The sequence below is a fragment of the Pituophis catenifer genome, unplaced genomic scaffold (assembly GCF_029215685.1).
Source record: "Pituophis catenifer annectens isolate HBS135680 unplaced genomic scaffold, rPitCat1.0.hap2 SCAF_2, whole genome shotgun sequence".
Classification (NCBI taxonomy): domain Eukaryota; kingdom Metazoa; phylum Chordata; class Lepidosauria; order Squamata; family Colubridae; genus Pituophis; species Pituophis catenifer.
This window is the reverse complement of record NW_027256882.1, coordinates 20,318,256-20,331,251: the sequence shown is the minus strand read 5'-3', so window position 1 is coordinate 20,331,251 and position 12,996 is coordinate 20,318,256. Positions and strand designations below refer to the sequence as shown.

At 41.7% G+C, this 12,996-nt stretch overlaps 1 protein-coding gene across 1 annotated transcript in view; it reads left to right on the top strand.

Annotated features, from left to right (window-relative positions):
* The window catches only part of LOC139309976 (vomeronasal type-2 receptor 26-like), a 75,987-nt gene extending 64,461 nt beyond the window's left edge, over positions 1-11,526 (top strand). The window contains exon 12 of the mRNA XM_070934159.1: positions 11,281-11,526. Within this exon, the coding sequence (XP_070790260.1) occupies positions 11,281-11,526 (246 nt within the window). The remainder of the gene's footprint in view (positions 1-11,280) is intronic.
* The last annotated feature ends 1,470 nt before the right edge of the window (positions 11,527-12,996 follow it).

The window sequence follows — 12,996 nt, the reverse complement described above, 5'->3', positions numbered from 1 at the left end:
TTACTTATAGAAATGAGCAAAAAAGCAGCAGTTATTAGCTCTGCTGGATCGACCCCCTCTTCATCACCAGCGGGAGGACAATGATCAATGCAGACAATGATTCAGCAGGAAAAAGAGAAAGAACATGAGAAAGAAAAGGATGCGACAATGCAGATGATTTTGCAAGGAATACAAGATATAAAATCAAAAATAGAGAAAACAGATGAAAAAGTGGAGAATATACAACAGATGATGAAGAAATATGAAGACAGACTTGAAAAAATTGAAGAAAAAGAGGAACAAAGAGATAAAAAAATCAGAGATATGGATAATAGATTAAAAGAAGTTGAACATGATAGAAGCGGCTTAGGCTGGGAGATGGATAAATCAGAATTTTACTTAAGATTCCAAAATGTGGAGGAAGAAAAAGGAGAAAATTTGGCAGAAAAAATGATAGAAATTCTTGCAGGAGCTCTAGCATTTTCTAAAGAAAAAATGTTTGATGGCATTGACGAAACCTATCGAGTTTATACTAAATATGCAATGAGAAATAAACTACCAAGAGAAGTCCACATAAGATTTACCAAAAAAAATCAATTAAAACACAAATATTGCAGATAGCAAAAGAGAAGGCATTGCAATATAAGGGCAAGGAAATTACGGTGCTGAAGCAAATACCAAGAAGAGTAAGAGAGCTGAGAAAAGAGTATCAATTTTTGACAAAAATACTGCTCCAGAAAGGAGTGAACTACAGATGGCTGATACCAGAAGGATTGGTGTTTACATGGCAAATGCAAAGATTTAAAATAGATTCAATTGACAAAGCTAAAGCATTCTTTGTGAAATATATAAGAGAAAAAGATGCTGAGCCAAGAAGGGAAGAGACACTGCTCCAACTATAAGAAGAGGATCTCCTGATGATGGGAAAGGAGGAGAACGCATTAGAAGGTGCAGTAGGAGGTGCCATAGAATACAAAGAACAACGTGAACTGAGCCCTAATAGATCAACAAAACCAACACACAAAGTATAAACATGGAGTAGAAAAAGTTAATTACAATAAATATAAAGGGACTTAATATAGCAACTAAAAGAAGAAAAGTATTTCACAAATTGGAGAAATTGAAAATGGATATAATTTGTTTACAAGAAGTGCATATTAAAAAGCAGCATGAATTACTTTTGGTACAGCCTAAATTAGGGAAATGATTTGCTTCACTGCCACAATGTAAGAAAAGAGGAGTGGTTTTGTATATTAAAGATACAATATTAGGGGAAAAATTATGAAGATGGAGAAGGATGAATTTTGATGGTGGAAATGACAGACAACAATAGGAAAATATTGCTAACAGCGATATATGCTCCTAGTGACAATCAAGAAAATTTCTACAGAAATTTACATTTGAAATTAATAGAGCTGGATTATGACAACATCTGTATGATGGGAGACTTCAGTGGAATAATAGATGAGAAAATGGACTATAATACACAAAAGACAATAAAACAGAGTAGGAAAATTTTGCTGAAATCTTTTTTTAAGATGATAGAGGAAATAAATTTAAAAGATATATGGCGAGAAAGAAATGCAAAATATAGACAATATGCTTTTTATTCTAATAGACATTTATCATGGTGCAGAATAGATATGATATGGTTGACTATGGACTTGACCTCGAACATAGAAGAAATAGCCATAGAGGCTAATTCTTGGGCAGATTATAATACAATGATGGTAAGATGGAAAGGACAAAGGAGAAGGTCTAGATGGACCTTAAACCCTACAATATTAAAAGAAAAGGATTTCCTACAGAACATGGAGAAAAAATTAACTTTTTTTTTCAAAGAAAATAGAAAAGAGGATACATCACTGCAGAACCGGTGGGATACCATGAATGCTTATGCCAGAGGCCTGATTATTGACTATACAAGGAAAAGAAATATTAAGAAAAGGCAAGCATATAAAATTCTAGAGGATGATTATAAGACATTTGAAAAAGAACTGCAGAAGTTCCTGCAAAAAAAGACATTAAAATGAAAATGGACACAATTAAACATAAAATGGGATTATTAGAGAAAGAAGAGCTAGCACAAAAAATCAGGAACGCTAAACAGAAATATTTTGAAGATGCTAATAAACCAGGCAGATGGCTAGCATATAAATTGAAAAAAGAAAGGGACTCAAGGAAAATATCACAGTTAATAGATGATCAAGGACAAATTAAATTTGCAAATGAGGAGAAGAAGAACATTGTACAAGACTATTATCAAAAGCTATATGAAAAAGAAAAATAGAAGAGGAAAATATTAAACAATATTTACATAAGGCGAATTTACCTCAGATTCCAAAAGATGTTGAGATGATGTTAGAAGGGAATATAACAATGATGAAGTTGACAGAAGCAATTAAAAAACAAAAAAGTGGGAAAGTACCAGGTCCAGATGGATTACCGGCGGAATATTATAAGACTTTGCAGGAATCACTGAGTCTCCCATTACTAGAAATTATGAATCTTCTTCTTTCTTTTCTTTTATTAAATTTGTATACCGCCCTACTCCCGAAGGACTCAGGGTGGTGAACAGCCATGGAATAAAACATATAAATACAAAATTTAAAATAGATTAAAACGAAATTAAAATAATTTGGCTGAACAAAATTTAAAACCCCAATAATTTAAAACCAAATTTAAAATTTCCATTTAAAAGGGGAAAGACTTAGGTCAGGCTGGCTTGGTGAAATAAAAAGGTCTTAAGCGCGCGAAGGAAGGTACGCAGATCCAGAATCCTCCGTATCTCCGGGGGGAGGTCGTTCCAGATCGTAGGTGCCCCCACAGAGAAGGCTCTCCCCCTGGGGGCTGCCAGTTGACATTGTTTAACAGCCAAACAAGAAAGGGCATGCTTTGTATCAGCCAAAAAATTAAAAAAAAAGGATATGCTGTGTTCAACAGTCAAATAAATGGTTATGTTGTGTTATAGTTAAGGAATAAAAATGATTGGTTTAACAATAAAGATAAATGATAAATAAAGCTGGGTTCTTTTTTCTTTTTAGGAAAATACAAAAGGAGGTGGGATAATTAAACTGAGGAGACACATGTTGAGAGTGATAGTTAAGATAAAATGGATAAGTTAGGTTTAATAATAGAAATAAAGAGTATAAATTTTGAGTTTAATAATTAGAGACAAAATGGGTATGTTGAAATTAAATATTTTTGGAATACTTAATGTAATTGTATGATTCATATTGTTAAAATATATCCATCTAAGCAAATGAAAGAGAAAAATGGATTGATAATTGGTTTATTTATTTATTATTTATTTATTTCATTTGATTTCTATACCGTCCTACTCCGGAAGGACTCAGGGCGGTGCACAGCCAAACAATAAAAAACATACATACAAAATTTAAAAATAGAATTAAAATCAAATTAAATAATTTTGGCCCAGACAAATTAAAACCCCAAACTATTTAAAACCAATTTTAAAATTGAATATATAAAATACTAAGAGATATTTAAAAAATTAAAAATCTTTTATAAAAGAGGGAGAAAATTAGGCCAGGCCCGCTTGGTGAAATAATAAGGTCTTTAAAACACGGCGGAAGGTGCACAGATCCGGGATTCTCCGTATCTCTGGGGGGAGCTCGTTCCAGATAGTAGGTGCCCCCACAGAGAAGGCTCTCCCCCTGGGGGCCTCCAGTCGGCATTGTTTGGCCAACGGCACCCAGAGGAGCCCATCTCTATGGGAGCGTACCGGCCGGTGGGAGGCTATTGGTGGTAGTAGGCGGTCCCGCAAGTACCCAGGTCCCATGCCATGGAGCGCTTTAAAGGTGGTAACCAAAACCTTGAAGCACACCCGGAAGACCACCGGGAGCCAGTGCAGCTCGCGCAGGAGGGGTCTTACATGGGAACACCATGTCGCTCCCATTACCACCCGCGCGGCCGCACTCTGCGCCAGTTGGAGCCTCCGGGTGCTCCTCAAGGGGAGCCCCATGTAGAGAGCATTACAATAGTCCAGGCGGGAGGTGACGAGGGCATGAGTGACCATGCGTAACGAGTTCCGATCCAGAAAGGGACGCAACGGGCGGATCAGGCGAACCTGATGAAAAATCCTCCCGGTCACGGTCATCAAGTGCTCTTCTAAAGACAGCCGTGAGTCCAGGAGGACACCCAAGTTGCGAGCCCTTTCCGTGGGGGCCAATGATTCGCCCCCAATAGTCAGCGATGGCACCAGCTGACTATATCGGGATGTCAGAAACCACAGCCACTCGGTCTTGGATGGGTTGAGCCTGAGCCTGTTCCTCCCCATCAAGATCCGTACGGCCTCCAGGCACCAGGACATCACTTCAAGGGCATCGTTGGGGTGGTCTGGGGTGGAGATGTACAGCTGGGTGTCGTCAGCGTACTGATGGTACTCCACCCCAAAACCACGGATGATCTCACCCAGCGGCTTTACATAAATGTTGACCAAAAGGGGCGAGAGAACCGATCCTTGTGGCACCCCACATATAAGGGGCCTCGGGGTCGACCTCTGCCCCCCCGCCAACACAGACTGCGACCGGTCGGAGAGAAAGGAGGAGAACCACCTTAATACGGTGCCTCCCACCCCCAACTCTTCCAACCGGTGCAGCATGACACCATGGTCGATGGTATTAAAAGCCACTGAGAGGTCTAACAGGACCAGGACAGAGGAGCATCCCCTGTCCCGAGCCCTCCAGAGATCATCCACCAATGCGACCAATGCCGTTTCCGTGCTGTAACCAGGCCTGAAGCCCGACTGGAATGGATCTAGATACGTCGTTTCATCCAGGTACTGGGGGAGCTGTCGTGCAACCACACTCTCAACAACCTTCGCAACAAAGCGAAGGTTGGAGACTGGACGATAGTTAGCCAATACTGCCGGGTCCAGGGAAGGCTTCTTGAGGAGAGGTCTCACCACCACCTTTTTCAAGGCGGCGGGAAAGACACCCTCACCCAATGAAGCATTTATAATCCCCTGGAGCCAGCCTCGTGTCACCTCCTGGGAAGCCAGCACTAACCAGGATGGACACGGGTCCAACAAACATGTGGTCGCATTCAGTCTACCCAGAATCCTGTCCACGTCCTCAGGGGTCACAGAATCAAACTCATCCCAGATAACATTCTCAGGACCTGCCTCCATCATCCCCGCTGGATCTACCTAATCGGAGTCCAGATCTTCCCGAATCTGAGTGATTTTGTCATGCAGATACTGAACAAAATCCTCGGTTCTTCCCTCCAAGGGGTCCTCCCGCGCTTCCTGGTGGAGCAGGGAGCAGGTCACCCTAAACAGGGCGGCTGGGCGATTATCTGATGACACAATAAGAGCAGCAAAATGGGTACATTTTTCTGCTTTTATCGCCACTAGGTAATTCTTAATATGAGATCTTACCAGTGTCCGGTCAGATTCAGCACAACTGGCCCTCCAACTACTCTCTAGGCGTCTTTTCCGGCGCTTCATCTCCCTTAGCTCCTCAGTGAACCAAGGAGCCAGGTGAGATCGGCACCGGGTCAGAGGCCGCAAAGGCACGACTCGATCCAGAGCTTCAGCAGCCGCCCTATCCCAGGCGGCCACTATGTCTCCAGTCGAGGCGTGAGCCAGACCCTCAGGGATTGGCCCAAGCTCCATCTGGAACCTGTCAGGTTCCATCAGGCACCTGGGGCAGTACCATCTTGTCGGTTCCGCCTCCCTGCGGCGGGGTGCAGCAGTTCGAATGTCAAGGTGAAGGAGAGAGTGATCCGACCATGACAAGGGCTCGATGACTATATCCCCTATCTCGAGATCACTCAGCCACTGTCCAGAGACAAAAACCAGATCCAGCGTGTTTCCCCCCGCGTGTGTAGGGCCATGAATTAACTGGGTTAGGTCCATAGCCGTCATGGAAGCCATGAACTCCCGAGCCACCTCAGATGCCTCACCCACGGACGGCAGGTTGAAATCCCCCATGACCATAAGTCTGGGGGTATCAACCGCCGCCGTGGCGATGACATTGAGAAGCTCGGGCAGGGCTGCTGCCACATGGCAGGGAGCCAGGTACATGATCAGCAAACCCATCTGAACCCCATGACCCCACTTCACGAGGAGAGACTCACAGCCGGCTGTCTGAGGGACAGTGGCCTCCCTCGGCCTAAGGCCTTCTCTAATAATAACTGCTACTCCCCCACCCCTCCCCTGTGACCTCGGCTGATGGAATGTGTGGAAGCCTGGTGGGCACATTTCTACCAGAAGGACCCCTCCCTCCGGGCCCAACCAGGTCTCTGTAATACCCGCCAGGTCCGCTCCCCCCTCCTGAACAAGATCACAAATGAGGGGGGCTTTATTTACTACAGACCTGGTGTTGCACAACATCAGTCACAGGCCCAGGCCCTGAGGGTCTGTGCAACCTGGAGAACGAGTGGAGCCTTGGGGGCTGGAGCGCACCACCGCTCGAAGACAGCGGGCACGCGCTCCCTCCACATGATATGGCCCCCTGCTCCCGCCATATCTACCCCTCCCACTCACAGTACCGATGGTAAAAACACAATCTGGACAAGCTCGACCCCCCCATCACCCCAGGATCCCCTACCCCCCCTGCCGCGCGTCATGGCCAGGCCCGACCCTCCCCTGAATGAAGTAATGCTACAGAAGGAAATACCCAACTCATGGTTAGAAGCATATATTACACTTATTCCAAAAGAAGATACCGATCTACAACAAATCCAAAACTATAGGCCTATATCTTTGCTAAACTCAGACTATAAAATCTTCGCTACAATATTAGCAGAAAGACTTAAAAGATATTTAAATAATTTTATACACCCGGATCAAAATGGATTTCTGCCAAAAAGGCAGATTAGAGATAATTTGAGGATAATTTTGGATACATTGGAATATTATGATGCGCACCCAGAAAAGCAAATGGCTTTGATGTTTTTAGATGCACAGAAAGCCTTTGACAATGTGAACTGGCGATTTATGATACTACAATTGAAACAGATGGGCTTTGGAGAGAAATTTGTCCAAGCTATAGAAGCTATATATTATAAACAAACAGCAAAAATAATGATGAATGGAGAGCTGACAGAATTTATTGAAATACAAAAAGGAACAAGACAAGGTTGTCGATTGTCACCACTGTTGTTTGTGTTAACATTAGAAGTATTAAACAGAAACATCAGAGAAGAAAAAGGAATGAAAGGAATGAAAATTCAAAATCAAGAATATAAATTGCAAGCATTTGCTGATGATCTGGTGTTTATCTTGGAAGAACCACTTCAATCTGTAAACAAATTGATAGACAAAATAGGAGATTTTGGGAAAGTGGCTGGTTTGAAAATAAATAAAGACAAAACAAAGATGTTGACAAAAACTATGTTAAAAAAACAAAGTGTTTTGAACAGTTCCTCTGTCCTCTCTCTCAAGCAATCAGGGATCAAGACAATTTACCCAAGAGAAATGGAGGAGCTGGTGATTCTGTTCAGTTCTTAAATGTTTCATTTTCTGCCCTATCTCATTTACGTGCACTTATTCCTACATAGAAAAACATGCACACTATGCACATATAACATGTGTATTATAGTCCTTTGAGTGAATCCTGGTTGCTATTCAGGTTTCTAAGCCACATTGTCAGAAGTGGTTCACCAAAAGCTTTTCCTGGGATATTTTTTGACTCCGCAGTTGGAGGTTGAGAGAGAGAGAGAGAGAGAGAGAGAGAGAGAGAGAGAGAGAGAGAGAGAGAGAGAGAGAGAGAGAGAGAGAGAGAGGTGGGGGGGAGAGAGAGAGCGCAAGTGACAAACAATGCACAGATTTTCTAGGGTGTTTCTGTTTTGACTTTTAAAAAATAGATGCTGAGATGAAGAATTTTGGTCAGAGACTTGTACAGTCATATTAATGTTAAATATTTTTATTGTTTTATATCACATATTCCATTTCTATGTTGAACAATGTGTTTTCTAGGTGTCCAAACTGATAACATATAAACATCATCATCATAATCATTATAATAATATATACATAAACATATATACAACAATATCAATTGTTATTGAAAAGTATACTATCTTCCATTATAGTATTGATTAAAGAACTGTAGGAAGAAATATCCTTCTGGGTTTAGCTCCAAGTGGGGAAAAGACACTGGAAACATGGAGACTGCTTGGAAAGATAGTTTAATGGTGGACAGGATCACATGGTTTGAGTTCCTGAACAGAAAAGGGGCAAGATACAGCGAGTCCCTGGGTTTTATGCTCTCTCTGGCTTTGAACTTCCTGGGCCCCCGAAAGAGTATCCTGGTTGGTTGTCAGACTCCCAGGGGGTGGGGGGTCTTAGCTAACCTTGCTGGCTGATGTAATATTCCCAGGTGCAATGTGGTGAGTTTCTGTTGCTAGATGGGTCCTTTGTGTTGCAGATGATGGTCCATTGACAAAGATTGAGTTTCTGCCTCTGGCCCATTGACAAAGGGTGGGGGCAGGAAGATGGGAGCTGCTTCATCTTTAAAACATGCTTCTCCATTTCTCATCCAGGGAAACATAATATTCTGCCTTTTTAATATTTCCTAAAATATTTCATTCTTCTAGGAAAGGGGTGGGTGCTAACTTCCTACAATCCCTACTTTTTTTTTTCAAAACATGAGTTTTGAAACAAGTTCTTGGCAAAAGATTAAAATTGATCAGATCAGGGAGACTTGATAAGTGTTTTTAATTTCCTTTAAATTACAGGCTGCCCATTTCATGGGTTGGTTACTGAACCTGCCCTAGCTCTTACTTTAGTGCATCCAGGATTTGTGAATCCAAATTGGGGTTAGACTGTGCACTCAGGGCTTTTTTTTTTTTTTTTTGAATTACACACAATGAGCTCTGGGACTTCTACTCTTGAGACCACCAGTGCAACATATCTTTCTTTACCGGGCAACTGGGCAGCATCATTTGTGAGTCACGGTCAGGGCTTGGGTGTTGGATATCACTTTTTCTGCTCTGTGGCACTAACAGCACAAGTAGTCTTATCTCCCTGCTAATTCCATGGGAGAGGGGACAATCCCCCTCAGGCAATTCCTTCGCTTGAAGAGATAGCAGAAAAGTGATATCCAACACCCAAGCCCTGACCGTGACTCACAAATGATGCTGCCCAGTTGCCCAGTAAAGAAAGATATGTTGCACTGGTGGTCTCAAGAGCAAAAATCAACCTAGGAGAAGCTTTGGGTGGAGGTAAGTGAAGGGAATAGTTTCAGTCTAATTCTGAATGGTGTGTCTCTCTGTGTGTGCACGTATATGCAGCTACTTTTACAATACAGGCAATACAAACATTTTGGACATATTTCTCCTCCCCACCAGACAGAAATCTAAGGTGTACAGAACTTGCTGTGGCAACCACTTTCAAATACAATCCTTACAATAAACTGATTACAATATAAATTTGACAAGAAAGAAAACTTTACAATGAATTTCCACCCTCCCTCATAGTCTCTCCAGACTGTCTTCTGGGGATTGAAAAGAGTCTTTTAGTCTTTACTTGTACATCTCAGGGTCTTTTCTTTCATGTCTGCTGGATGACGTGCTTGGTGGAAAGGCTGGTCAGTCAGGCTTGGGAAGGTCTGCTCCACTCTGGTTGCTGTGATGACTTTCAGTGGAGGCTGGATTCAAACCCAATTCCTGGTTCAATCAGATGGAGAGTGTCTTCTGGAGGCAGCATCTGGATCCATGTTCTCTGCTTCCACAGGTTGCAGAGTCCTTTGTGCAGGGCTGAAAGACATGAGAACAGGGTTCCCTCCACCCCCTTTTGTGGGTAATCTTCCCAGGAAAGGCATTGTAACAGGATTAGAGATGTGGGGGGGGGGAGATAGCTTGCACGCTTAGTTTGAAAAGAAACAACACACCAGCATTGCAGTTACTAAACAGATAATGCAGTTTCAACAAAATGGATACACAACAGATGAGAAAGAAAAAAATGGATTCACACACTTTGGGAAAGAGATGAACAGGTAAAACCATTTAAACACATACAGTGAGTGCAAGACTAAATTTTTTTCTGTAGATGAACTTAAAATGTTTCCTCATGAACTTGAGTTGTTACTTTAAGATACAGAGAGGGAAGGAGAAAAAAATAGAAACAAATGAAAAGTTCTCTTTACTCTGTTCTTGTTGGTAGATGGGTCCTTTTTGTTGCAGATGATGGTCTATTGACAAAGATTGAGTTTCTGCCTCTGGCACATTGAGAAAGGGTGGGGCAGGAAGATGGGAGCTGCTTTTTCTTTAAACATGCTTCTCCATTTCTCATCCAGGGAAACATAATAGTCTGCCTTTTTAATATTTCCCAAAATATTTCATTCCTCTAGGAAAGGGGTGGGTGCTAACTTCCTACAGAACCATCAAAATATTTACTCATCAGTTTTTCGTTCTCATGCAATCCATATTTCACATAAATCCACTCCTCTAACCTCAGTATCTGTCACTTAACCATTTATAGAATAGTTCCCATGTTATAAAAAATTCTGAGTCCTCTTTTCCTTTGACTTTTAGGGTTAATTTATCCATTTCTGCACATTCCAGAATTTTTTTGATTATACTGTCATCTGTAGGGATTTCTGGATTTTTCCAGTATTGTGCATACACAATCCTGGTTACTGTTAGGATATGTACAATTAAATATGTGTTACCCTTATTGTAGTTTCCTGGAAGCATGCCAACAAGAATGTTTCAGGTTTCAAATCTATGTGTTGTTTTCTCATAATTTCCAGCCACATGCATATTTTCTTCCAGTATTTTTTTTGCTTTGGGACACGTCCACCACATATGATAATATGAAACTGGTATTTAGAATAGAATAGAATAACAGAGTGGGAAGGGACCTTAGAGGTCTTCTAGTCCAACCCCCTGCCCAGGCAGGAAAACCTACACCACTTCAGACAAATGGTTATCCAACATCTTCTTAAAAACTTCCAGTGTTGGAGCATTCACAACTTCTGCAGGCAAGTTGTTCCACTTATTAATTGTTCTAACTGTCAGGAAATTTCTCCTTAGTTCTCAGTTGCTTTCGGTTGCATTTCCAACATTTAGCAGATTGATTGTTATACATATTCGCCAACCTTGCAGGTGAATAATGCCATCTATAAAACATTTTATAGAGGTTTTCTTTATACGGTGTTGACATTGTGAGTTTGTGATTTCTATCCCATGATTTCTGCCACCTGTTCAACATTATCACAGAAGAAATTTATCATTTTTGATGAATATAACATCATGGAATAATGTACATATCTTTTCAGGAAAGCACTTGTGATGTACTGGAAAATTCTGTCCTTCCTTTTTGCCATTCAGGAAATCAACAAAGATTCTCTTCTCTTACCCAACCTCACCCTGGGTTATAACCTCCATGACAACTTTCAAGACAGAAGAATGACTTTGGATGGTCTGTTGGATTTGCTTTCGACTGGAGAGGCCAATGTTCCCAACTACAGCTGCGGAAGGAAGAGAAACATGCTGGTTCTCCTGGAAGAGGCCAACTCTGACATATCCATCCTCATGGCTGCCATATTGGGCATCTACAAAATCCCACAGGTATAGAGCAGGGAAATGGCTCTCCAGGTTTACTCCAGAGCATTCAAGGAGGTTTCCTCCTTAAAAATCTTAAGCATGAGTTAAGATGAGCAGTCCTTCTTTATTTCACATTTCATGAGCTGCTATTGTGCTCCTGTGGACAAGGCGCCATCAAAACTGCAGCTCTAATTTTAACAGAATAAGAGAGTTGGAAGGGACCTTTGAGGTCTGCTAGTCCAACCCCTGCTCAAGCAGGAGACCCTTTATCATTTTAGACAAACGGCTGTCCAGTCACTTCTTAAAAGCCTACAGTGATGATCATGTGACAATTCTTTAGGATTTAGCAGAGGTACTGGTCTACCAGGCTTTTAACTGCTTGCAGAGCTGTACCAGTCTACTCATTTGTTTTTGCAGGCCCTGGTCTACCCATTTAATTTTGCAGGCATCAGTCTAACCATTTATTTTTGCAGGCCCTGGTCTACCCATTTATTTTTGCAGGAACCGGTCTACTCATTTGTTTTCTTTTAACACTGATCAGCTGTAGGGTGGCACTTTGAAGCCCCGCGGCAAGAATTAAAACAGTTTATTTCCCTCTAGTCAATAGCTGGGACTCAGAAGGCAGCAATAGATTGGGAGTGGAGCCAAATAAAAGTAAGTATAATGCAGGGGGGCGGAGGTGGGGGGGGGCAGGAGGGCATGGGGGCAGGGGGCCAGAACCGGTTTGGTGACTTCATACCGTCACTGCTACTGCCTCGGTGGAACCGGGCCGAACCGGGAGGAAGCCACCATTGCCACAACTTCTGAAAACAAGTTGTTCCACTGATTAATTGTTCTGTCAGGCAATTTCTCTTTAGTTCTAGGTTGCTCCTCTCTTCCTTGATTTGTTTCGTTCCAAATGCTTCTGGTGTTTTGGAAAATAGGTTGACACACACCCCTTCTTCTTTGTGGCAATCCCTCAAATATCACATCCTACAATACTGCACCTTCTATAAGGACTCATGCACCCACCTCATAACACTTCATCTGATAAAATACCCAGGAAACACTGATCTTCTTTATATACAATAATTATTATCAGATCAGTACAATGTAGCTCCTTTGAATGTAGCTGAGTTTTTTTTTTTTTTTTAAATAAATAATTTTATTTCCATACCACCTTTCTCCTGAAGGACTCAGGGCGGTGTATAGCCTATTAAAAGCACAAAGACAGACATCAATTAAAAATAATTAAAATGATTAAATAATTTCAGCTCAGATTTAAAACCCCCAAACTTTAAAACACCCAATTTAAAATCATTACATCAATAGCCCGGCCTCACAGAACAACAGGGTCTTGAGGGCACAGTGAAATACACGGAGGTCGGAGATCTTACGCATTTCCAGGGGTAATTTATTTATTTATTTATTTATTTATTTATTTATTTATTTATTTATTTATTCAATTTATATCCCGCCCTTCTCCAAGTGGACTCAGGGCGGTACACAGCCAGAACTAAA